Source organism: Poecile atricapillus, chromosome 7 (genome assembly GCF_030490865.1).
Source record: "Poecile atricapillus isolate bPoeAtr1 chromosome 7, bPoeAtr1.hap1, whole genome shotgun sequence".
Lineage (NCBI taxonomy): Eukaryota > Metazoa > Chordata > Aves > Passeriformes > Paridae > Poecile > Poecile atricapillus.
Window position 1 is genome coordinate 25,160,399 of NC_081255.1, and position 27,069 is coordinate 25,187,467.

At 39.2% G+C, this 27,069-nt stretch overlaps 1 protein-coding gene across 8 annotated transcripts in view; it reads left to right on the forward strand.

Annotated features, from left to right (window-relative positions):
- The window catches only part of MAST2 (microtubule associated serine/threonine kinase 2), a 188,364-nt gene that overhangs the window by 144,028 nt on the left and 17,267 nt on the right, over positions 1-27,069 (forward strand). For all 8 annotated transcript variants that reach the window (XM_058842382.1, XM_058842383.1, XM_058842384.1 and 5 more), the window contains 13 exons: positions 2,667-2,742; positions 3,615-3,824; positions 9,548-9,649; positions 13,639-13,771; positions 15,390-15,451; positions 16,118-16,203; positions 17,571-17,779; positions 18,662-18,800; positions 19,222-19,354; positions 20,714-20,879; positions 22,093-22,194; positions 23,811-23,933; positions 26,136-26,245. In XM_058842382.1, the coding sequence (XP_058698365.1) occupies positions 2,667-2,742; positions 3,615-3,824; positions 9,548-9,649; positions 13,639-13,771; positions 15,390-15,451; positions 16,118-16,203; positions 17,571-17,779; positions 18,662-18,800; positions 19,222-19,354; positions 20,714-20,879; positions 22,093-22,194; positions 23,811-23,933; positions 26,136-26,245 (1,651 nt within the window). The remainder of the gene's footprint in view (positions 1-2,666; positions 2,743-3,614; positions 3,825-9,547; positions 9,650-13,638; positions 13,772-15,389; positions 15,452-16,117; positions 16,204-17,570; positions 17,780-18,661; positions 18,801-19,221; positions 19,355-20,713; positions 20,880-22,092; positions 22,195-23,810; positions 23,934-26,135; positions 26,246-27,069) is intronic.

The following is a 27,069-nucleotide window of genomic DNA, read 5'->3' on the forward strand; positions in this document are numbered from 1 at the left end:
AATAACAATTTCTTTGACCTACCTATCTGCACCAAGAAAAGGGAAGGAGCCTGCCTTTTCTCTTAAAATGTTATGCACGTGCACAGCATGCGTCCTCTGTTTTGCAGAAAATAATCTGTTCCTTTGTGAGGCTTGAAATGTTAGACCAGTTTAGTTCAGTCTGTGAAATTTTTAGTGCTGGATAGATGTGTGAAGCTTTTGCATTTGAAAAGATGTCATGCCAGTAAAATGTATTAAACTCCTTTTATCTTTTTTCTAAATTTCCTTATGTTCTCCCTTGGTGGCATTCAGTTATCTGCCCAGTCCTTGTTCCTTTTTCACCTGGTTCTGTCCCAGAGGTGCTGTAAAGTACCCAGCAGTGCTTGGCAGGCAGCCTTTGGCTAGTTAATCAGATATCCAGCTAATTAGTTCCTTAGTTTCCCAAGCTGAGGATCAACATTAAAAATTATGGTGCAGTATACTGTGTTGTAGTCTTGCTATAGTCAGGTAGATATTTAATTTGACCTGGTATATTGAGAAAATTTATTTTTGGATGACAGTGTGCCCCTTGATCTGAGGTTTTATCCAGAGATCTGAGGTTTTTACCAGGTTGGGTACTCTGTTGTTTTAGTTGGCAAAAATTGGCATTGATGAGCTGCCAAAGGTGAGAGGCAAACCTGCAAATGCCCAGGGAAGCTGAGGGATTTTATATGTTCATTTTCTTGCCAATTGGTGTGCACAGAAACTGTTTTGTGAAAAATAAAAGCAAACAGTAAATTCTCCTATTGTGGTTCTCCCTGAGGAAATGCTACATCTGCTGGCAGGACAGCTCAAGTAGCCTGATTTCTGCATAGCTCTTAATTTCCTGTATCCATATGAATAAAGTGTCTTGAAAGCAAAAGGCAAAATCCCTCATGTTTTATTGTAGCCCTAAGACAGCAAATACTTAAGCATGTGCAAATTTTAGTGTTAAAATGAAGTGTGTGTGTGCCAGTGCCTCAGTATTTCTGTGTAAGTATCAAAGGGCTAATATATACTTGTAATTTATACCTCACTTAGATCACACAGAGAAAAATTACATCAGAGAAAAATAAATTCTTCAGTAACTGTGTTTACCAAGTCCCTCAGCTTCTTATGAAGTACCAGTAAACAAGTGTTGTGTTTGTGTCAGCTGGTCTTAGAGAAAAAAGGATAAGGATAGCAGGATGAATGTGCAGAGGAGTTTGCTTATAACTCTGCAATTTAAATGTTTTTACCCGTATGCTTAATTATGTCATACATTACATATGAATATAAATGTAAGTTTCTTTTTAAAGGAAATTTTCCTTGATTAAAAATAGCTATCTACCAGGCTAAGGGAAGTTGATGAAAATGTCTTTTTAGTTGCTATTCATAACATCCAAATCAGTTTTCTTCTTCTTCAGCATAAGGGTTCAGTGACAGATTTAATCTGAAGTGCATTTTCTCAAGCTAAAGGATAAACAGTAATAAAAACAAGATATGATGTAATTCATGGAATTTCTGTACAAGGCATGAAAAGAGTTTGGTACAGCTACAGTCTGTGAGCCAATGAGTTAAATTTTCTTTGAATTGTTAATATATGTTGCCAAAAGAATGTTTTTGCTCTAAATGGGTTAGCAGCAAGGTAGTAACTGTAATGCATTCCAAGTTTAAAATGCATTTATTCCATTTAGAGAGATCCATTTCATCCTTCACTAGAACGTTTGAAATGTTTGAACGCATTCAAGATAAAACTGTTATCTTGTGACATAGAGTATTTTTAGCAGTATTTAGTACTTTTAAAAACATAACGACAATGATCACGTAAGATGCCAAATAATTGAAGCCCTTGCTTGTCTTGAACGTTGAAACAAGGTAGCTGGAGAAGCAGCTGGAGCTGCTGCAGGCGATCTGTAGCTGGGGATTATCTGCATTACCTCATCCGGCCGTCCTCGGTGGCAGAGTGAGTCAGAGCCCTGCATACCATCAGATGTGATGAAACGAGATGCAACCCTTCTTTAAAAAAAAACCCACCCAAACAGTAATATAAATGCAGCTTGTCAAGATTTAGTGTCCTGGTTTTTTGGAGTGCCTTGAAGTTTCTTGCTAACCTATGCATAGATGCATACGGATCCATGGTGTAATGTGCATCAAGGGAGTGCAGCTTTCATAAAAGTACTCTGTTGCCTGTGGGATTTATTTTATATGTAAGATTTAGCTGAATAACAGTGCTCATGCAGTATCCTTCAGACAAAGGAAAACAAATCATCTCAACTTTCTTACTTCCTATTGCTCTGCTCCCTTCTGGTGCTGGAGACTCCAGAGCTCACTGGGATTTCTTTTGGAGCAGGGCTGCTCCAGCTGCCATGGAGGGCAGTCACAGATTGAGGGGAATAGCAAATGTATCTGCAATAAATGCACTGGGCTTTTACAAACTTTTGTGTTAGGGTTTGCATTCACTGGAAATGAAATAGGGGGGTTTCTGCCAGAGCCCGTGTGGGGACAGGGACATCAGCAGTCGTTGCTTGCCAGGATCTTCTCTGAAGTTCAGCATCTGCACATTACTGAAGTGAACTCAAAGCTTTGGAAGGGCTACAGTCATTGTGACAGCATAATGGTCAGCACTGGTTTTGAAGAGTTTTGGTGTGATATCTGTAAATGATAACATGGTTTCTTTTCTCCTCTAGCCCTGGTCGCTCTCCAGTTTCCTTTGACAGTGAAATAATCATGATGAATCATGTGTACAAAGAAAGGTTTCCAAAGGTAAAGAATCACTTTTTGAATAATGCATTCAATGAACTTGTGTCCAAGCTCAGAATTAGTTTGTAGTACTGGTTGGAGAAGGAGCCCAGCTCTTACATCCCATTTCCAAGCAGTGCAGTTTGCTGAGAGTTTGAAGCTGCCTCTTCATCTTCATATGTTAATTCTGCAGTAGAAGAAATAGATTTAGTATACATAGAGATTAGGATGGAAAAGGCTGATTTTTTTATATGTATTTAATATTTGCTAAATTTCTGATGTCTTCTATTGGCATGAGAAATTCTCACGAGAGTGAAAAAAAGAGTCGTGCCTTGGCTTTTCAAACAGCTGAATATTGAAACCTGTTGAAGCAAGTTAAAAGTTAAAATCTGGTTGAAATGAGTGTAGAAGATTCTGTATCCCACAGCTGTCGATATGGCCATTCCTTCCTGTTCCAGCACCAGCAGAAATAGATGTTTCTCTGGAGACAGGATATCAGGGCTTATAGTGATAGAAATGCCGTGTGTTTATTGCCTGGGGCAATTATTTTCAGCTTCCACAGTCTTGTCTAAAAGTTCTGAAAACTTCCTCACAACTTACATCCTTACTTTGGGGACCCAGAAAGGAATACAGCCTCAGGACCAAGATATTTTTATGGTCATTTACATTTTCAGAAAGCGTATTTTGATTAATTTTTGTTGTTTGCTCATGTGAACGTAACTTTTGCCTCTGATGTCCTGTCCTTATTCTCAGAAAACACTACTGTATTCTGGAATATTTTTTAAGCCTCGTACAGTTTGATATTGCAGATATTACTTTAGCACCCTACTTGTTTATGCTTTAAGGTCTGTGTTAGTAAAATTCAAGAGTAATTTCTCTTTATTCTGCACTTTTAGGCCACGGCACAGATGGAAGAGCGGCTGGCTGAGTTTATTGCCTCGAATGCTCCAGAGAACGTGCTGCAATTAGCAGATGGGGTCCTGAGTTTCATTCATCATCAAGTTATTGAACTGGCCAGAGATTGCCTAGATAAATCACGTGAAGGTCTTATTACTTCTCGGTACTTTTATGAGCTGCAGGAAAACTTAGAGAAACTTCTCCAGGATGTAAGTGCCCTCTGGAAAATAGAATATATTATGTTGATTGAAACTTTAACCAATAAGCCAGAGCTTTGATTTTAGGAGAGACATTGTGGATTCCAGGGGAGGGGCAGCAGGTGGGGGGTGTCAGGAGATCTGAGATGTTCCAGTCTCCTCTTGATCTACTGTGGGTGGATTTGAGTAAATCATTTGACCTGTGAACTTCGTTTATATAGAAATTAAATGTAAATATGAGTAAGTCAAAGGCAGTCTTTACCATTTATGAAAATTTGGTTTATTCAGATGAACAAAATTACTGAAATCTTTTCTCATGAACTTCAGGACTCTGAAAGATTTATTAATTAAAAGAGTGCCTTCAAGAAGTGAAAACACCATAGTTATTAGTGCTGCTGTAAATTTTTCACAGAAGATTTTCTTGAGCTGAACTTAATCCAGTTGTGGGTTTTTAATACTTGGATGTGTTTTATGGCATTCAAAGCATATGAAAATACACAAGGGGGCGTTATTTTAATGCATTCCCAGTATGCTTCAGCTACTCATTAAAAATTGTTCTTTCCCTTTAAAATGAATACAACATTAAATTTCAAACATCTCTTAGAATTTGTGCTATAACTGTTGTGAAGAGTCGGTACTATTGCCAGTTGCTGGGTCCAGACCTCGGTTTAGGAATATCTTCCTAATCCTCTGCTTTAATGATACAGCAAGCTGAAAAAACAGGTTTTATAAAGATTGCATTCTCAGATAGCAAATATTACAGAGACACCTGGGAACAGAACGTCTGAAATACTTTGTTTTCTGTTATGATTTTAATTTTATTTTATCTTTATTGATCAGTTTGCCAACCCACTGGCATGAATTGCAGTAACTTGTGTCCCTCTGCCACTCTTTTCAGATATTAGAAAAAGGCAGATGAGTAGAAATACTATATTAATATACAATTGTTGTGTTAAAAAGTTTTGTGAAAGCTGCAAGAACTTCTCTTGTATCAGCTAAATTTCTTGGCTACCCTATTTATATAAGTGTAGGCGTAATTTTTCTGGTATTTGTTATATTTGAGAGAAAAATGAGTCATGTTTGGATCTGTGGTGTTCTGCTTGGATGGGGAATATAATTTTGACACACCAAGAGAGGTAGGGAATATCTTTGGAGGGGACTATATGATTGTCTGCCTATAGGATATCAGTAACCACTTGTGGATCCCCCCTGTATCTCCAGAGTCTGGAAGCAGAGTGTTTGCACATGTCAGCTGTGAAATAAGGGATCAGGCTTCTCTGGGTGGTGGTTTGGAGGTTGGAAAGGTTTCATTAAAAGTGACTTTGTATGCACAGCAAAATCCCTTACGTTTCAGGGGCACAGGGGGACTACACTGTGTTTTACTGCTTCTGGTAGCAGATCCTTGGAGCCTGAACTTCTCCCTCTCCCTGACTTTCCTCTTCTGTGTGTGGACAGTGATTTCTTACACCATAAGGAGCTGAAAGAGCCATAAATTAGGGCTGGCTGCTTCCAGTCTGCATTTTCAGCCCTGTCTTCTGGCCTGAAGAGGTTAATCAGGGTCTTGGAAGAGGTGTGGGCCAGATAAATCAGCTTTTTCCTTTTCTCCCCTTTCCCTCAGAACAAATCCTCAAAATAGACTTCTTAAATGTCCCTTCCCCCTTGATCCTGCAGGCATTATCCTGCTGCTCTTAAATACTGGGAAAGGTATCATTGAGCTGTGGTTAGAGGAGATACACTGGTCGTTATCTCTGAGCATGTTCAGGAATTGACATTTGGGGCTTTCTTTGCCCTCTCCCTCCGTAGCATCTTCTGCAGAGAGGTGGGGAGAGAAGGGTCAGCTCTTCAGTTTGATTGATTTACTCTGGGAAGTAAGGTGGGCTAGAGGTGATTAAAAGGAAAGTTTAGAGAGGCAAGGGAGGCAAAACAGGCTGGGAAGGAAGAGAACAAAGACATTAAAGATATCGGAGGAAAGCCAAAGGCTTCATTCCACATCTTTCTCATTTGTTTTTTTTTTTTTTCCTATTGCTTTTTCTTTTCCCTAGCTTGTCTTTTAAATTTTAATATTTAAAAGCTATTTGTTTCCTCTGCTTGCCTAATCTCTGCTTTGCCCTTCAGACTGCATTCTGCAAGGAAATAATTGGGACATTTTCGTCAAAATATATAGAAATTGGGAAACTATTTCTTTTGGAGGCCTCACCTGAAACACAGGACATTTTGGAGTCAGGTTTAAGCTATTCCAAATTTGATGGCAGGATCTTAACCTTTGCTTAGGTTGCAAAGTATCAAAATAATAGATACATAAATAATACCAATTAGAAGGTAATTCAAAAAGCTGTTCAACTTGGGAGTTGTATGGTCTGTGTAGTAGGCTATGGAGTTTTATGGCATATTTTTATAACATACTGAAAGATTGCAAAGATGCTTTCTGAGTGAATAATGAGGCCAGTAAGTGGCAGAAATATTCACAGATTTTCTTACAATTTTACTGTGAAAGAATGGATTCTCTCTCTTTAAAATTCTTTTTAAAGTGTCGATTCTGATACCTGGTAACAAACTAAACTTGCACAGCATTTCAAACCATAAAAAGGAAACTTGATTTAATATATTGTAGTTTGAGTAAAAATGTAAAGCAGACTGTTTGGGTATGCAAATAATGAGCTGTTTAAATGCACCAAACCAGAAAGCTTTTGGAAGATTTTTAGATCCCAGCTTTTGTAATAACATGCCAACAAATCTCATTAGCTATGGCAAATGAGATATTTTCCCTTGTTTGGAGCATGAAATACTGTTTTTTAGCCAGGAGAACTTATCGCATCGTTGAAATAATCATGAAGGAAAAATGAATTTAAGAGATTTTCTTCATCTTGGAAAACATGAACTTGAATGCTACACTTCACATGAAAGTAGAAATACAAAAAAATAAGATAAAGCACTGATATAAAAAAGAACGTGTGACATTCAGTTCTTTACCTGTTACCATGGGTTAGAATCTCAGGTTACTGATGAAAAAAGGTTATAGTCAGTTATTACTTGGCTGAATCAATAAGGCAGAAGTAGCCAGCAGAACTCTGATGACTGTTGCCTAGGTGTAGCCAGTTGGGCAGGAAGGTGAAGGATTACAGGTGTTTCTGTGTGTGGAACAAAAGGAGCAGGGGAGGCTGTGAGTATTCTCCAGCAGTGACTGATGCTGCATATTGGCAAATTGATGTTCTGATTGGGGTTGCTTTCTTAGTAAGAGCCTGAGTGTAAATTTATCAGTCCTTGGCTTTTCTATTGTTTTGGTTTCCATCAGTCTGTTAGCTCAATTACAGCGTTGTGACTTGCATATCCCAGTTATTGGTCCTGCTGAACCCCAGGGGAGGACAGTGATTTTAATTTCATGCCCCAGCAGCCACAGTTAGTGACGGATGGGTCTTTCAGATGAGGGAATCGGTTTGTAAATTACCTCCTGTACACGTGTCACCGGCAGCGTGTGCAGGAATGGCATCAGCCTCTGCCCAAACCCCTCCTTGGGAGGGAGGGAGGGAGGGAGGGAGGGGAGCCCTGGGATGGCACCAGCAGCCCCGGGGCCAGCGCGGGGTCCTGGGGACGCGCTGCTGAGCTGGCACGGCTGGCACCTGGCTCAGGCAGTGCCTGGCTGCACAAACCTCCTGCTCCCAGCTTCTGTCCCTGGGACACTCTGGAAGCAAGAAGTCTGTAGGGATGTCCAGGCTGTCCTGTGTGAGGAGGGAAGAAGAGGAAGCAGTTTCACTGAGGATCTTGGAAGAGCAGCGCTGTGCAGAGATGATGGCTGAGTGGCTGTTACAAGTTGTGTTTGGTTTTTGTAAACGCTCTTTTTTCTTTTTTCTTTTGCTTTTCTCTATCATTTGGCAGTCATGGTCTAGCTTTTCATTTTCAAAACAGACACCTGATTAAACTAGCTGCATTTTTAAATTAATTTGCCTGAATTGTCATAAATGAGAAAAGGAGAAAACAAAAGGACTTGATTTAAAAGACTTAGTTCTCTTTAACAGTATAAATGGATGCAAAATGATGAATATATTACATTTTTTGCATAATATAACCTGTGTAGGGGGGAGAAAAGGACTTTCCAATTGCATGGCTCAAATTAAAAATAATACAAAGTTGTTGATGCTTTATCTATTCATTTCAGTGCAGCTAACCCTTGGTGATCTGGAATGGCTTTTAAAATATGAAAGCATTTATTTCTTTGTAAAATTCATATTGTAACTTATAAGTTTGCATAATGCATTAGAGGATACAAAGTGAGTATCATTTTCATTGTGATTATTTTCTGTTTTATAATTTAAAAAATCTTTTAATAAGGAAAAGAAATTTCAACTTATTTCAATATTTCCAAAATAATCTTATTTTTAAGACTCTATAGCCAGGAGGGACCTCTGATGTTGTTTTTAGATAATGAACTAGCAGGTACATCATCCTCTTCAAGGTTAAAATTCTAGCCTATGCTAATCAGTGCAGAAGGAGACAGTCAACATTTCTATTCTCACTGGTGTCAAAATGAGAAATAATGAACCTTTTAATATTTTTTGCTAGGCAGCAAAGTATCAGAGACATGTTACTTAAAATGCTGCTTGTATATTTCTAGTTCTGAATTTCTGCTCCCTGTGTTTGTATTGCTCTTTTTAGGTGGTCACCAGGGTGACTTGACTTCTCAGACATATAAAGACATACAAATTTGTCTTTTTCTTAGGTGATTCTAATGGACAATGCTAAATGAACCTTTTAGTTTATTGCTGCTTGCACTGTTGTTGATAAAGTATCACTCTTATAAGTAGCTGGCTCATTGCCAGCAAAAGCTCATTTATTAGGTTCTGGACTCTATATTGGTGTCTGTGTTAAAGCACAAATTTTAGACCTTGGGAAAAAATAGCTGTGCTTTGTTTCAGAGTTCTACATGCATTTGGAACCTTTTTCTTATCAGTCTGCAATGAAATACTATTATATTTCTGCTCCAGGACTCATCATGTAGCCATTGTGTGCTTCATCAAAAGAAGGGTAATTTCTGAGGGGTTTTTTGTGTTGCTCTTTTTTTAAAAATTATTATTGTTTTGGTATGTTTGCTGTTGTAAAAAGACATCCCATCACACAAATACACACATAAATCTTGAAACTAAGACTTGAATTTCTACTGAAATCTGGTGAAGTAACAGACAGGACTTAATGCTCTGAATTAAGTTTTTATATGGTCTTTTCTTTGCTTATCTGCTTGGTCCTACATAACATGCAATGCAATGCTGGAGTTATTCAACAGGACTGATGAAACTGAAAAAAGAGAAACTGAGATTGAGTTTTTCTTGGTGATGACTAGAAATTCTAATTCAAATTCTAGCTGAAAGTGAAGCTCAGAAATGTGTCTGTTAGTGATTACCTAGATGTCAGTGTTGTGTAGAAGGTAAGAGTGAAAAAAAATCAGTATTTCTCTTTGCATTTTAAAAAATAAACTAAGCCCACATTGTTTCTATTATAATTCATAGGTGACATAATCCACATAGAGCCTTTGAAATATCTCTGGCATGCTAATGGGAGTCAGTTGTGATGGAAAAGCCTTGTGTACGTTGGCATCCCTGAGCGAGCTGAGCTCAGCCTGCCCTGACTCAGCCGTGCTTTTGCTGCTGAATTGATTCCTGAGCTGGTGACAGCATTCAGCATCTGACATGCAGAAATTGAGAGTTCAGTGCTGGGACCATGATGTGCTGTTCTGCTCTCCACAGGCCCACGAGAGATCCGAGAGCTCGGAGGTTGCCTTCGTTACCCAGCTTGTGAAGAAGCTGATGATTATCATCGCCCGGCCAGCTCGGCTGCTCGAGTGCCTGGTGAGTGCAGGCCTGGGAGGGGCTGTGCAGGATCTAAAGAGTGCTGTGCACTTGAGGAGATAAGGGACACAAAGCCTTCAAAAGAAACCTTTAAATGCTCATTAAAACATTGATGAAAAATAAATTGATATTTCAAAAAAATCCAAACTACTAAGTGGCTTCTCCATTAATATAGGAGTAGTTCTCCAATGGATTGTCAGCTGCATCAGCAGCTAAATTATATTTTAGTATGAAGTTTATGGCTGAGGGGCCAGATGTAACTATCAACATGATTTCATGTTACTTGATGCCACTGGATGTTCTTCACGTTGTTACAGATACTGCAAAGAGCCTGTAAATGTCTGTTTGGGGTGTGCCCAGTGTCCAGAACGCTGTGCTAAGGAAGAGCTGTCACTAAGGAAGATGTTCACTACCATGACAGAAATGGTGCTGGGGCTCTGGGACTCAAACTCTTCCTGTAGCCCCAGCAATTGGTGAAACCTGGTGTCAGGTTTTCCAGCTGTGGGCACAGAGTGGGATGCGCCCATGTGAGATCCAAGGAGATTTGGGAGCCTGGGTTTGAAATCCTATTTGGTGCTATTGGATTACAAGCAAAACCAAGTCTTACTCCTTTCTTAACAACTTAATTTGGATAATAATAATAATAATAATAATAATAATAATCATCATCATCATCATCATCATCATCATCATCATCATCATCATCATCATTTCTTTTTAACTTAATGCTAGAAAATTGTGAAAATTGTTTAGATAATTCCAATGAAATAGGTCACTGTGTCCCGAAGTTCTGCAACTACAAAGGTATTTTCTTGCTGTGGTGGAGAAGCAGCTTGAACACCTGTATTCTCACTGCCATGCCATAGCAAAAGGGTTAATTTAAACCTTCAATATATATAGAAAGAGGTGTACATAATTGAAAGGGTTCAGTTCAGTGACCGTATTTCAAAAGGATGTTGAAAAATTAGTGAGAATGTAGGGAAGTTACCAAAAATTGGGAGGTGTCACAAACCTACAGTGGAAACAGGCAATGGCAGGATGAAATTCCTTGGTGTGTTGGAGCACAATCGTGGTGGTTCTTTCTGGACATAAAAGTGAGAGAGATGCTACAGGTGTTTGAGACATCAGAGAAGTTGGCTGGTTTAAGAATCTGTGGCTGGCTATAAAAGCACACTTTAACATGTGGTGGGTTATGTTGTGGCCAGTGTGTCCATGGATAACTTTTAGCCCTGGAGTCACTGGGAGATGAATGAGTTTTGTGGAGCTTTCTTTGACAAAGCAGACAAGAGTGGTCCAGTCTTATCAATGATACCAGTTTTTGTAAACATCTGCAGAAGTTCTGAGGCCCAGTAGACTTTGGAGGGTTCCTTATTCCTCCTCCACAGCTGTCAGATGGATCACTTTGCTGGGAATCCTGCAGTGCAAGGAAGGCCACTGTCAGTGAAGAAGCTGGCTTGCACAGCCAGCAGGACAGATACCTTCACTTACTGATTCAAGAAATCTTCACCAGACTGCACTGAAAATCCTGGGCACAGCTCCATTCAAACTGGCAATTCCTTGGTTTTCAAACCATGTGATTTAGATGAGTTTTTGTGACTCCCACTTACCTTCCACCACTTCTTCAAAATTATTTTAGAAGTGAAGACAGTGGAGAAAGGAGATAAATTTAAACTCACTGTGTTTGTATTTGCTGCATTCACCATTGTCATTTTTGCTTGTGTACACTCATCATCTAGGAAAAATTGGAACCTCAGAAAGCCTTGTGAACCCATGTCTGTACCTGCAAAGAGTTCCAAACTCAAGGCAGCTCTTAGCTGCAAATCAACAAGTCTCCAGGTTCTTCTGTGTCTTCTCCACCTGATGCCTTGCAAAGTGAGAGTGGGAGCAGGTGGAAGCAGCAAAGTCATTGAAATTTGAGTAATGAATTCCGAAGTTTGTAGTGACAGCCTTGACAATGAGGTGGCCACTCTCCAAAGTATAGAAATAATATCTGGATCTGTGGGTTGGTCTTACCTGTTTTTTTCAAACTGCATCATCTTTCTAGCAATTTTTTTCCCGAATACATATTTTAATCTGGTGATGTGAAGAATTAAATACTTAATGTCCCTTTTGTACCATAAAACAAGACATACAATAATGGATAGTCAGCTGTTTAAGTAGCTTTTGAGAACTAATACTCATTATTATTTTTAACATATTTTTTTGTAATTCAACCTTTGGCTTCAATTATGTGTGAATTTAGAAAAAGTTTTTCTACTATTTAGTATTAAGGTTAACTTTAGTAACACACCTCATTCTTCTTTCTTCCTCGTAAATGAAGTAAATGTCCATATAGACAGTGCTTGTGATGGTTGTGATTGTTCTAATGCAGTCAAAAGCATTTAGGTATTCTAAAGTTCAGCCATTTGGCTTCTGTCTTTGCATTACCTGTTGGACTATGAAATGTTTATCGGCAGAGACAATCTCTGGGTCTTCAAGAAAGTAATAATGTGGTTTGTGCATCTCTGAAACCATCTTTGGGAAAAAGTATTTAATTTTTTTTCAGTTTATTTTTCCATTTCTACCCCTTTAGTAGGGTTCATTCTTCTGTATTCAAATGATTAAACCTACCATAAAGAAGTCAGAACTGGGATTTATATAGTTCCTTAATGTTTTGTATGTTTGGGTTGTTTTGTCACCAAGTTGTTTTTTTTCCTCTTAATTTTACTCATCAATTAATGACCTGCAGTTGTACCTCAAGAAGTCTTTCCTTGGCTCCAGCATCCCTTTCTCTGCATTCTGGTGACCATCTCTCTCTGGTCTTCTCTGGTCTGGCTCCTGCCCTCTGCCACTTCTGAGACTGTTGATTAATCCTTTTCCAGAGGAGTTGGGAAGGAACTTTGTTTCTCACATTGTTGCTGTCTTTGGTGACAGCATCTATCCAAGGAGCATTGCTTGGAGCAGTCATGGAAAAGTGCATCTGTTCTCTGTTCAGGTCTCTTCACATCATTACAAGCTCTAATTTCCTTTTCTTGTTAAGCTCTAATTTCCTTTTCTTGTTTGCAGTTCTCTGCTCTTTTTCTCTTACGTTGCTGACCACACACCAGTTCTTTACTGATGCCCTCACTGTTATCTGTGCATGCTCAGCTGTTTGCTGAAACTCTTCCCCTTTCACTCTCCTATTTCACTGGACAATTTTTGAAGAATGTTGGTGAAGCTGCTCATTGCTGGTGAATGATGAAGTTTGTAGGGGGGAGAGCTAAAGTCAACTGGTGAACTTGTTTCTAAGCAGAGTGCTGCTGCTGCCCTAAGCTTGTCTTTTGTCTCCTACTATATCTCTTAGTCCAGTGCAAGAGATCACACCTTGTATAACCTTTTCTGGCCTCAGAGATCACATGCACCAAGACTGAGTTGCTGAAGTGATCCTGTACTGTAGAGTACAACAAATAGGGCAGCAGTACTTCTTATGAAGAAAGCTGTTTGATTTATAATTTTATTAGCAATTGCTGAGGTTAGGACAGTGACAGGATTGGGTGGGTGTATGGCTTGATCAGGAGTGACATCTGACAGCAGGAAAGGCTCATCTTGGGTTAACTCACTGGTCAGATGGAGGTGGCAGAAGGTGGTGCCGCAGTTCTCATCCCAGACCTTTCCCTGGCACGTCTCAGTGGGACAAAACTGGGAATTGTGTCCACACTTGTCACTTGTGTTAACAAGAGCTTTTGAAAGTTTTGGTTTGGTTTGTAGAAAGTCCCTACAGTCCTTGTTCTGTTTGGATTTTCAAATCTGAACCCATGGACACCCCATGGGATGTACCTGTCTGTTGGTTTTGCAGAGCAGAGTGGGAAGCATTGCCTTGCTTGTTGTAACTGGAAATGTTCTGCATCACTGCTGAGCCCAGAATTGCCTTTGGATGTTTCTGAGGATTCCCCTCTGTGGAGGAGAAACCTTTCATAATTGTAAAGCTGCATCATTTACCGCTCTCTGTGTCTCTCACTGCTTTGCTGTAGGAGTTTGATCCTGAAGAGTTCTACCATTTGTTGGAAGCTGCAGAAGGCCATGCCAAGGAAGGGCAAGGAATTAAATGTGACATTCCTCGTTACATTATCAGCCAGCTGGGACTCACCAGGGATCCCCTGGAGGGTGAGAATTCTTGTTATATTCTTTCCAAACTGTTGAAAGGATCTGGTCACTACATAGCTGAAGGATGCTTTTAGCTTATTGATTGAATTTCTAGGCCATTTTTCCTTATTTTCCTGTTTGCTGTCAAATTCTAGATTCTCCTTTCCAGCCCCATGTCTCAAAGGAATGTTGCTGGGGTAAGGATGGCACATCAATAGTGACAGTTCTTTACTTATGATGTTAATAATGTCTCCCTGTATTATAGCTGAAACAATGTTAGAGAATAGCTTTAGGATTTAACTGTTTTCTCTGTGCTGTTGGACAGTAAAAGTAAATTTACCTGTTATTTTTCTGATCTGCCTGGCCTGCTAGTGGCCTGGTTGGAAAGTATCCTGTCATCCCACTTGATTGTCCTCTCTGGGAAAAGTGTGCCTTTTGTGGTTTTCCTTGAGGTTACCAAGATGAATATGAATTTTTAGCTGGAGGTGATATTGAAGTTTTATATCTTGTGTAGCAGCCAAACCAAAGAGAGCAATGTAAGGACAGAAGCAGCTTTTCTGCAAGGTGCCAGAATTGCATATGGTAAACTTAACATAGGCATATATTGGCCCAGAAGATTGTAACTTTAGAATTAGTGAGTTAATATTTCTGCCTGGCACTTTGCTGGCTGAAATGACAAGTTTTCTGAGCATGCACAGCTTGTTCAGCAACAATAGGAAGTGTGACAGAGACTGGAAGTTACTGTGGAATATTTTAGTGATTGAACTGTACTTGTTATCTCAGGAGAGCATAATTTTAACATAAATTAGTAGTCTGGCTAGGACTAGTTTAACTTCTCTGGTGTTTACTGGAATGACAATGACAGGTTGACTTCAAGTGAAGAGCTCTTCAGGAAAATTTCTACCAAAGATTGCTAAATGCAATTTAATAGCATTTGTTGAAATCTGACATTAAAGGGAAATTTCCTTTGATCCCTGTCATGGGAGAGAACCTTTCCATCGCTAATTCCCCTTACTAAAGTCAAATTTTCTTTAGAAATCTGGGGAGATGTCAAGGTGCCTTATTTCCTTTCTGTGAGGAGAGCACCCAGAAATGTCAGTGATGTCTGTTCAGAGACTCGTAGCTAAAGTAGGATTTGGGCTTGCAAAGTTTACATCACCTCCTGCGACAGCTGAGGAGCCCAAACTAAGTGACTTTCCCCCACTTTGCTGCTGCTCAGCGTTTTGCAGAATCAGCCACGTGGAGGGCAGCTGTTTGAAATGTGGTGCTTTTTCTTCTTGGAGCACAGAGGTGCCACCAGGCTACATGCAGACACATAGGTGTGGAATAAGTTTTAATGTTAACTAGACAGCACTTTCCCCAAACGTGCATTTATTTATTATACTTATTATAGAAACTATCTAGAGTAAGTCAGGCTGAAGTTAGAATAATTAATTATATTCATCTTTATATAAAATGCTGCCTGCAGTGTACAAGATGTTAAAGGTTATCACTGTGTAATTGGGATGACTTTTTACAGAGGGAGAAAATGGCCTTCATCATCTGCAAGCACCTCTTAAAATCCTGTTTTTCCTGTATAAACAAAGAGAATAGTGTTTGATTGAGATCATTAGGAATAATCTTTCCTCTTTCTTTTCAGAAATGGCCCAGTTGAATAGCTATGACAGCCCAGACACTCCCGAGACAGATGATTCAGTTGAGGTAAAGCAGTAATACACTCACTCTGTCTAGCACTTTTTTTCACTCAAAAGAAGTAGTCTACAGTAAAGAATTAATTATAATGCAGAGTAATTGTAATTTAAAAAAAAAAAAAAGTGCTGACATTTAAAAGCTCATATTAAAACTAGAGTACATGCTCATAAAAATTTGAAAATCTTTGTAGGGTGGTGGTAAAATGCCTAAAAGATGCAAATAGGCATTATTACCAAGTTTTGTGGATTTCTTTTTTTTTAAATTCTTGGAGTTACAAACAAAAATCATCTGGAGGAATTCTTTATATCTACATTTGTAAAATGTGATGGGTATTGAAAGGAGTTGACTTTAGTAAAACCACTGGAAAAATTTAATTATGTAACTGGCTAGGTTTCAAAGATCCTTATTTCATTGTTTTTTTTAAAAATGTAATATTAAGGAAAGGCTGGAATCTTACAGTCCACTGACTTTTTGTGCTAATAATTTGTGGAGGGAATCTGCAAACACCCTAAGGATACAGACAATTGTCCTAAAGCTGAGGACTCCAGAAATTCAGAAATGAATTGAGTTTGAATTAATGGGTGCTTAAAGAAGAAAAGGACAAAAAAACCCCAAACCATATTAAATTAAGTCATTCCTGCTCCTGATTTCCATTTTCTTGTTGTCTTTCCCCAGAGCCGTGGGGCCTCTGTTCAGTCAAAGAAAACTCCATCTGAAGAAGAGTTTGAAACTATTAAACTGATCAGTAATGGTGCTTATGGGTAAGACTTTTAGACTTTGAATTAGAAGAAAATTCTATCATTGTCCTACCCAGCAAAGGGCTATAGCAAGGTTTGGCAAATGTCTGGGTTTTGTTGGGTCCAAAGCATAAAGTGATTTCATTTGGGTCTTACAGAGGTTCTGCACTTGTATCTGCATTCTTCTAGGAGATGCCATTTCTTTCATTTATTCAGATTATGTATGTAACATATGTGGCTGTTTGTGAGCACTTGAAATGATAAAAGAAGTGCTAGAATTACACTGGGGTAAATCTACTGTGAGAAGCAATAGATGAGAAAGGCTATTAGATTTTATTATCCATTGAAGAATCAAGTATGAATTCAGTCAGTTGCAATTTTAACCACACACACAAACCTACCCAGAATTTTAAAAGGCAGTTCCTGACTCTTTGCAGTTCATAAATCCTTACCAGTGGGGTCATTAGGCTGCTACTGGAAAGCAGTGATACTCAGCAGGTCATAACAACAAAACCTGAGCATGTGCTTGGGTGTTTTGTGGAAGTGGGTGCTTAGTTAACGACAACTCACTTTTTAAAAATTATATGTGGAAAAAGTTTAAGCATGGGATTTTTAGTGAGTGAAGACACAATAGAGCATGTTGAAGAGTAATATTATAAGAAAAGATTTTAAATCTCTTAAGTCATATTTCTACACAAGGTCCATGTAACTTAGTAAAAAGGGGAGAGAGAAGTGATAGTTTTGCTGTTAGTCACATGTCTTTATCATGGGTTTATTTTATAGTCAGTGGCTGATGAGACACAATACCACATTAAATGTAATGTACTCCAGAGAAAGGGAAACAAGTACTGATTCAATAAGGCAGGCAGACTGGATGAAAATTTTATTTGCAAACTGTATTATTAATGTGCAGGAATCTAATGATCTGCAAATGATAGAAGTGTAAGAGATTCTTTACTGAAGGAAATCCCTGATGGTAGTGCTGCATCAAATTAATTTTATGGCGCCTGGAAAGAACTTGTGCTGATTTCATAGATTTTGGTCAATTTTTTAAGCAAAGTGGTCACTGTAGTGTTGAAAAATACATGCTGCTGTGGAATGGTGCTTAGGGAAATTTGTGACATTTGTGTTTGAGATATCTCCTTGTTTGTCACATCAGCAAAAATGCTGCTTGATCCAAGAAGGCAGAGCAGCTTTAGGAAGGAGGCATCATGGGGTTCCTTCTTTTCTAGGGAAATGGGATTTTTGGAAGTTTGTCAGGATCCATTCAAAACAGTAACATCACTGTTTAAAAAACCCCAACAAAACCACAAAGAACTCCAAACCTAAACCCACAGCAAACCAGTTTGAAGTGAAAATGGACCTTTTCCTCTTGGTGTGTGGTTTTGCAGAGCGGTGTATTTGGTGCGGCACAAGACCACACGCCAGCGTTTTGCCATGAAGAAGATCAACAAACAGAACCTGATCCTGAGAAACCAGATCCAGCAGGCCTTTGTGGAGAGAGATATCCTGACATTTGCTGAGAACCCCTTCGTGGTCAGCATGTTCTGCTCCTTTGAGACCAAGCGGCACCTGTGCATGGTTATGGAGTATGTGGAAGGTATGGTTGTCGTTATCCACACCTCCATAGGGGCCTTAGTTGGGATGGATGTGGGCTGGGAATCCCTGTGACTGATCCAACGTGTTTGCAGTGGAGCTGAGCCTCACTGCTGAGGTCAGAAGTCAGCATGAACTTTTCAGTCTTTATTGGAAAGGAAAGGCTCTCTCCTGTGGGATGGCGTGGCTGGATCCATAACATGTTTGCTTGACATTCCACTTAGAAAAAGACCTAAGAAACATAAGTCTTTGTTCTTTAGCAGCCTTTTTAAAAATAAAGTGCCATTTTATGCTGGGGTTGGTTTTTTTCATTGTTTGGTTTGCTTATTCTTTGAAATATAATTTGATTTTACTTTATCAGTATATCTTTTTATAAGCAATATCCACTGGTGGATAGGATTAATTTCTTATGCCTGGCTTGCTTGACTGAATGTTTGAGAAATAAGATTATAGTTATTGTATTAGTGCTCTTTCAGATAAATTAGTGGAATGAAATCAGATGTATTGACAATAGGAAATTTTAATATAAATTCCACTTTGCAAGTAGAAATGAAGGTCAACTGAAAAGTGTGGCCGGTGTTCCCAAGGAAGCTTCAATAAGGAGTCCACAGACTCATTTTCTTCAAGTCTTCCTTCAGTTTGCAAATGGCATCTGTACAATTCCTTTCCAAGCCTGCCCAACATATATGGATCTCAATTTTCCTAGGATCTTAATATTTAAGTTCAAGACAGAGTATAGAGAGATCTTTAGAATTCCTCCTAACAGGGCTGTGAGAGACAGCCTTTAGAAAACTTAGTCTAATCTTCTACTGCAGACCCATAGCTGTTCTTTCTTATTGATACTTGCCATTTCAATGTGCCATGTGTGCAAATGTTTTCTCTCTAGGAGGTGATTGTGCTACACTTCTCAAGAACATTGGTGCCCTACCCGTTGATATGGCGAGGATGTATTTTGCTGAGACTGTTCTGGCACTGGAGTACCTACACAATTATGGAATTGTTCACCGTGACTTAAAACCTGATAAGTAAGTCTTTGGCCCCTCAGGAGGGAGAGAGACAGTCCTTCAGGGGCTTTTTCTGTAGGTTACAGGACATGGGGGCTGGAGACAGCATTGATCTTCAACAGCATCTGACGTGCAGGAGGTTTTATAAATTTTCCTGCTACTGATGTAAAGGCAGATAGGCACTGGGAAAGGGTGGGAAGAATGTCTTCAGGTATTATCCCAAAGCTGTTGCTACACTGATGATGTTTTGGCAGAAGGTAATCTCACTCCTAGTTGCCTTGTCTGCTCTGTGATATTTGGCTGCATAGGAGGTTTTTTCCTCAGGTGTTTAATGGGGATGTAACGCTGAGATCATCCATCACATTATATTGTGTTCTTTTTGTTTTAAATTGCTTTTGGGAAACAAATTAATCTTGCATTATTTTACTTCTCTTTCTTTTAGTCTCCTCATAACTTCAATGGGTCATATTAAACTAACAGACTTTGGACTGTCCAAAATTGGGTTAATGAGTCTTACAACTAATCTTTATGAGGGCCACATTGAGAAGGATACCAGGGAATTCCTGGACAAGCAGGTAAGCTGAAAAACTTTGTCTATTGATGTGGGATCAGATGTAGGATTCTGTCTTGGGATAGAATCAGAGTTTGTAGCATTCCTTCTCTGCCTTGATGCTGTGCTGTGCACTGTAAAATGGGAGGAAAAAATACAAGTCCATTCCCATGTTTGTACATAAATTGACATTGTTTGTTGTTTCAGCTTCTTGCTTTGGAGACATGCACTCCAGCTCTTAGGGTGCTGCAGGGGTGGCCCAGGCAGCAGTGCAGGTGTAAAAAGAAGTTAGTTTAGGGATGTAATGTGGATTTTGCTGGAAGGTTGTTCCACGATCTCCCCCTTCTGGTGCTTAGAAAGTTCATGGCAAGTTTCTATATGTTTCTTGTAATTTTGTCTAATGGCTTAAACATTGATTTTTATCCCCGTGATACTTACTAAGGGTAGTTTTTCTCCTTAGCCTTCATTTTGCTAGGCTTAACCAGCTAAGTTCTTGTAGCTAACAAGATAGATTTTCCTTTGATGAATGAATAGCTGTTCCATGTAACTCCTTCTGTTTGAGCTGATATTTTCTGGGTGTAGTTGAAGGAACTGTTCTGGATGCAGGCTCACCAATGCATTGTATAAAGGGATTTAAAAATGCTTTTCTCTTCCAAAAATACCTAGGATTGTGGCTGAATTTTTAGTTGTGCCAAGTGTTGATTCATAGTCATCCTGTGGTGCTGTCTTCCTTTGCTTCTGAGTAAGATGCTTTGTCTAGCAGAACTCTCCTAAGTCATTAGATCATATTCTTGCACTTTGCAGTGTTATATTTTTTACAACTGTCATGTTGTTGCTGTTTCTAAGCCCCAGGCAACTTAGATCTTCCAAGGTAATTTCCTTAGCCATTGTCCATGCCAGCTGTACCTCCCAGGATTAAGGCTAAAGTGTGTAATCATGCTGTGCTGCTAATTCTGCATCTGTGAAACTAAATTCTGTTAGCACAGAGATGTGAGAGGTTTGTCAAAACTCAGTTCCTGAGAGCTGTAGCTGTGCCAGCAGACATCCATCAAGCTGTCAGACCTAAACACACAGAATATGCATTTTTCCCATATGCTTTCCTGTGCATGCACCAAAGAACTACTTCGCTGACATGTCCACACTTAGGAACATTTAATTTCATGTGATGTTATTTCTGTGCAGGTAATGTGTTCTTCAAATATAGACTCTTGCTCCATTGATGTAGTTCACAGCATGAAGTGGTTAGTGGCAAAACATTATAACTTCCTTGTAAAACTCTGATGGGGGGAAAGGAAAAAACAAAGAAAAAAACCCCCGACAAACTAAGCTTTGACACGAATTTGACAATTTGTAAATTTATTATTTCTTGCATGTTTCTCTTGAGGTCTGTGGGACTCCAGAGTACATTGCACCAGAGGTGATCCTGCGCCAGGGCTATGGGAAGCCTGTGGATTGGTGGGCCATGGGAATTATCCTCTATGAGTTCCTGGTGGGCTGTGTTCCTTTCTTTGGGGACACACCTGAGGAGCTGTTTGGACAAGTGATCAGTGGTAAGTTTCTGCACTAGCTCTGAAGGGGTTTCAAAATGTGCTTTGAAAATATTGAGGATCCACAGTTTAGTCAGGAAGTACTAGGTATAAAAGATGTATAATACATAATTATATAATTATAATTATATAGATATAATGTTATATAAATTATAGATTTAATATAATGTATAATATTAATATATCATTTTATATTATATAATTATTATGTAATTATATTATATTTTAATATACTGTGTTTAAATCTATTATGTTTTAATATCTTATATATTATATAATTTATTATATATATATAATATTAATATATAATTTTATTATTTCTAAATTTCTGTGTCAGATCATCTCCCATCTGATTACAGCTCTGGAAACTTGTGTTAACACCTTCCTAAACAGTTCTGTTATGATGTGGGAGTCATAGAAATCCTTGTGGGATTGAGGAAAAATATGTGGGGATTTTTCTGTTGTGTCTTTTAACTTAAATGATAGAGAATATGAAAGGAGTAGTCCCCAGTTGTTCTAATTCAGGCTAATCTTGGTTATTGTTTTTGTAGGTCCAAATGCAAGTCATTTAGTACTTTTGTATAAGTGAAATGAAAGGAAATTCTGAGCACAATACATTGAAGTTGTTGTACTCAGTACCTTCTCATCTTGTGGCGTTTTAAACCTGTCTCATGCTTGGAGTTGGACAGACAATTGCTTTGTGTTCACTTGGTGATTATGCCAGTGAAATAATTTCCTATTGGAAATGCTTTCTGAAGCAGTAAATTTTTAACACACTTGGCAAATGTCCTTTGTAAAAAGCAAATTTCAGCAAAGCACTAAGTATGATGCATGAAATCGTTACCTGTGAATTGTTCTCTCTGTTCCAAGTATAACGACTGTGGAATGTGCAGGCAGGAGATACAGCCACAGTATTGTCACTGTCTTTGTTTATGGATTGTCATGGAAGTCCCATTTCATACTTTATTAATAGAGTCCTTAAAGCTTTTTTTTTGTCTCCACAAGCACTGCTTGGATTGACAGCAGCTTTAGCTGATGCTGAATTTTATGCATTTTGAAAAATGTCAATGCTTGAATTATATTAAGCTGCTGAATTCAAGGTATTTACGCTTCTGGGGCAGTTCTCAATGCTGCACTTTGAGGTGTTGGAGTGTGAATGGTTTTTCAAATTAGTTGGGAAGCTGGTAGAAAATGTCAAGTCTCTTTTTGTCCCCAGATGAAATTGCTTGGCCAGAAGGAGATGATGCACTACCACCAGATGCCCAGGACCTCATTTCTAAGCTTCTCCGCCAAAATCCTCTGGAAAGAATGGGAACGGGTAAGAACCTTGTGCAGAGGAAAACACTGTCCAGAAGCAGGGGATGAAGCTACCTTGCCAGTGATGCACAGCCACTTGTGTTGAGGAATGCTCATCTAGAGCTGGGGAGCAGTTTATGCTGGATTCAGTGTGGTGGAGCTCTGGGAATTCGTGTCAAATGTCTGTGAGCCAGGCAGATATTACTGTCATGTCTGGGAAACAGGAAAGGGGCACTGTCAGCTTGGCAACATAACTTCTCTGGTTTGTGCTCTTCCATTATAGGCTTGAGGGTCGTGTCTGCATTTGAACAGTGTACAATCATATTTCTTTGAAGTTCTCTTTGAGCAGGGGCTTAATCCTTGCCAGAGATGTGAATTTCTGAATATAATAAAATAAATGAAAGCTTTCCCATTCCTAGAGGCCTGTAGTGTAGAATTCTCCAAACATACAGCAAAGTCTGATAATTTTTTTTGGCAAAGTCAGATATGTGTGTCAGTCTTTCTGTTTTATAATGTCAGATTTAAAATTTTACAAACCAACACTTCTCATTTCCTCATAGTAAATAATTGTAAATAATCATAAACAATCTCTCGCTACACTCTTGTTGTAATTTGTGCAACACTGTGGCTTCACATGACAGCTCATGTTTCATTGATTTGATTAGTTTAATTTAATTTGGGATTTTCAGTGCAAAAGTACACTTTAAGAATAAAAAAAAAAAGCTTAGAGATAAATTTATAACAGTTCCAAAAGGCACATGTATTCAGCAGACTTAGCACATGTGCACACAAGGGTGATGAATAGATCATGAATTAATAATGATATCAGATGGTTTTCACATGTTCTTCTCTATTTAAAATCCATGTATTTGAAAGATGTTGCTGTCATGGAAAAGATGTAGAGTTTCTAGCCTTATAAAATGAGTTGATGGACTGATTTTTTTTGATTTCTTATATACCTGCTGAGACTGCTGTTTCACTTGGCACTTCATAGTGCCACTGGCACTCAGCAAACCTTTTATCTCTTTTCCTCTGCTCTTCTCTTTTCTGAAAAGACAGTAGTATCTGCTATGAATATTAATTTCATTTGAAGAAAATGCATAAACTGGTAGACAGATAGTCTTTACTTTTTCCTTCTGGGTACCCAAGCTTCTGAGCTTAATAACAATAGATACTAATTCAGGAAGATAGGTGAGCCCTGTCTTGTTCTAGACACATGAATGAGTTTATTCACAACAGTGGAGTTGTGAGTTGTCACTCTCATTGTAAGTGCCTCTCAGACTTGGCTCTCTTTATTCAGTTCTGAACAGGATGGTGTTTAGAGTTTGAAAATTTTAAATTAAGGTGTTAGCTCCTAATCTTGAAAGTCACTGTGGAATGCAACAGCAGATGCTGTCTTCCAGCATCTGTGTTGTTGCTAAACAGGAAGAGTAGGTGGGCAGGAGGAAATCTTGTTCGGGTTTTATCCTGCATGACCACTTTGGTAAAAGGATAAGTTGTTTCTCAAAATTCCTGGAAAATGTGTGACTTGAAAGTACTCGAGTACATTCTCCTAGGCTCTTGATATTTTTAGGGTTTGTTTTTTATGTTATGCAAATGCTGAAAGAAATACTTTGCAATAAAAGGTGCTTATTTCAGGTAGTGCCTTTGAAGTGAAGCAGCATCGGTTCTTTAAAGATTTGGACTGGAATGGATTACTCCGGCAGAAAGCTGAATTCATCCCACAGTTGGAGTCTGAGGATGACACAAGCTATTTTGACAGTAAGACTCAAGATTTGGCCGAAATGGCATCATATTTCTTGTGAATGTTTCAGTTTTGAAATTGTTAGAGATAAGTCATTTTAGAAATTGAATAAAAGACTTGATGGAAATTGCTTTAAAAAGTTTTTGTTGAATGCCAAGTAAGGTTTCTTTGAAGGCAAATTAATTTTAAATGAAAAAATGTTGCTGCTGGAGTCAGTTGGCCTTTCACTGGTGCCTGTGGTCCTGCCAGCCATGGGCCTGCAGCGAGAGGTGCTGCCATTGTCATGCTGGGTTCATTAAACTTCTTCCAAAGCATTTGGTAAATTCAAATTCCTTGAGTTTTTGAGCAATAAGATCTTTCCCTAGTGACTGTTTTCAGCCAATAAATGTTTTTAAAAAACCCCAAAACAAACCCTAGATCTTGAAGACAAGTATGTGGGGAAAATTCTTAAGAGATTTGAAGTAATTTGAATTATTTTTTTTATTATTATTACTTTGAATGCTGCAAGTGTATCACTTTATTTTAGCATTACTAACTCTAATGAGATATGAAGTGTCTGTCTGCTGTGTATAAATGTCTGGGAACTGCTGTGGTATCAGTGCTATGTAAGATTCCTGGTATTTCAAGATAAGCCCCAGAGTCAGTGCTCTTGGGAGAGAAGGGAGGAGCATCACAGGAGGGATGGAGAGATCTCTGTTCCCAGAGCCTCTGCTCCCTAATTTTTCTTATTTGACTTGGGGACGTGAGCAGGTGGAAAGGGCTTGGTCAGGGTGAGGTCTTCCCCCCTCTCCAGCTGCAGAATGGGATACTGGCTGTTTCAGTTCCCTGAGATATGGAAATTTCTGCTCTACATCAATGATTTTGGGGCCATGGGACTGGTTGAATCTGTGTGAAGCACGTTTTTGCTCTGCTCCTCTGCTTTGCTGAGAGTGAAAGGAGGGAGAGAGCAGCTGCCTCCAGTCTCTTGGCTCTCACACTGCACAAGCAGTGATTCCATTTAGATCATGCTCTTCCAGTTTGGGGAAGGGGCTTTTAGGCTGGGGCTTGTTTGGAGAGGTAGGATTGGGAGAGAAAGATTGGGAAATCTCTGTGTGGTTGTTGCAGAGAGCAGTTGGAGTCAAGCTGTGCAGAGGGGGCAGAGCTGGGGTTTCTACATGTATTGAGGTTGTACTGGTACAGCACACATGGAGAAACTGATGTGGTGGGGTGTTCTCACCACTAACTGCACTTACAGGATGTGGAAGCTTTGGTCACTGAGTTGGGTCAGCGACTGGCAGAGGCCCAGTGCAGCAGCCACCAGCAGATCCTGGTGGGTAAAAGCAGAGCCCACTGGGTCTGTCAAGTCAGAAGGATGGGAAACTCCCCACGTGCCCGGGCACACTCGGTATCAGAGTGACCTTGGTGTGAGTCCTTTGTAAAGGCTGGAATTCTCACGTCAGGAAATATCTCAGATAGACACTGATAGGAGTTGGCGTTGCTGTTATAAACACTAATGCAGAAAATGTTAGAATTTATAAAAGTAGCTTTTTGGCTGATGTGGTGCAGCAAATTTGGCTCAGTGTAGTTAACAGCTTTCTGTAGCCAAACTTATTAGTGCCCACCCCACAAAATCCAGTGTGTCTGGCTTAGAAATCCAGTGCTGCAAATCTCAAAGCACAAAATCTCTTTGGAAGAAGTTTTTGCATTAAAAATAGCTTTGCATATTGGCTGCTTGCCCATTTTCTTTCACAAAATCTAATCCTTTTCCTAGTTGCAGGAGGGAAAAGAGGAGATTTTCTTTTGGGGTAACTATTTTTATTTTTTTTAAGTAGGCTTTATGTATGTATGTATGCAAGGACGGACTTTGTACAGTCAAAAAGCTGTTTATTGGAAAGTCAGACATTGAATTGTTTCCCTGTTTCCTTCCCCATGATTGTTTCCTTTAGGGAAGAAATATCCCTACCATGAAGGGTCTGTAGGATTACACATCTTTTGAGTATCAGCTGCTTCCAGAATGGAATACAGCTGACAGGATAAGATAAATTCATTGCCAAGGAGATATTCTTCACTGGCAATTGCACAGGATGAGCAAAATCTGGCTGGGTATGTTTCAGTATTAACAGAAATACCCTGCATGGTGTATTAACATTCAGAGTTCTTGAAGGAGACCAGTAGCAGTGCTTGAGGTGTGAGTCACCAACACTCCCCACACTGATGCAAGTGCCATGTCTTGTTCCCAGCCCGTTCAGAACGGTACCAGCACCTGGATTCAGAGGAGGAAGAGGACACTAATGATGATGATCACGTGGAAATTCGGCAGTTTTCCTCCTGCTCACCCAGGTTCAGCAAGGTAGGGGCATGCTAACTTGTTGAAAGAAAACAATCTAGAGAGGAACATGTTTTCTTTGCTTCGTATGGGGCAGATTTTAATCATGTGGATGCTCTGTGGGATCTCATGGTGTGTAGGATTCACTGAGGAAAGAAAACAATGTATGACTTGTTTATTCTGTGGTAGTTTGTGGCCTGTTAGAAGGTGAGTACCAGAATAATTGGAGAATGACATTTTATATTTCTTAATTTTTTACCAACATGCAGGGCATTGTGTAGGTCTCTTCTGCATCTGATACAGTTTGATGTTTTTACCAGTGACCTGGATGCTGGCATAGGGAGTATCCAAAACTTACTTGGTTTGAGCAATGTCATTCTGAAAGGACCTTCCATATGTGACAAGATGGTTTTGGGATGAAAATGGATTCTAAAATTAGGAATAAGGGTCTAAAATCAAAGGGATAAGAGCATCAGTGAAGTTTATGTCACTCATTGTCTCAAATATAGCCTGAGGAGCAAAAAGCAAGGTGACAATTTCAAAGAGAAGGGTCTCAGCACATAATCCTTTGTGAGTTAGATGTGCCAAATTATTGAAGCAATGTTTTTCCATACTGGGCTTACCAGTAGGAAGGCCATCTCTGGGGTGTTCTGGTCTGTACTGGGCAGTGTTCTTGAGAATGAACACGGATCAGTAAAAGGGAGTCCAGAGGAAAGCAGCAGGAGTGACCCGAATTCTACAAAATATAAAACTTCTGGTGTTTCCAAATACATAACTGGAGGGAAAGAACTACATTGGTCCTCCTGATAAAATATAGTGTGTTTGGGAGGGGCAGAAGGGAGAAGAAA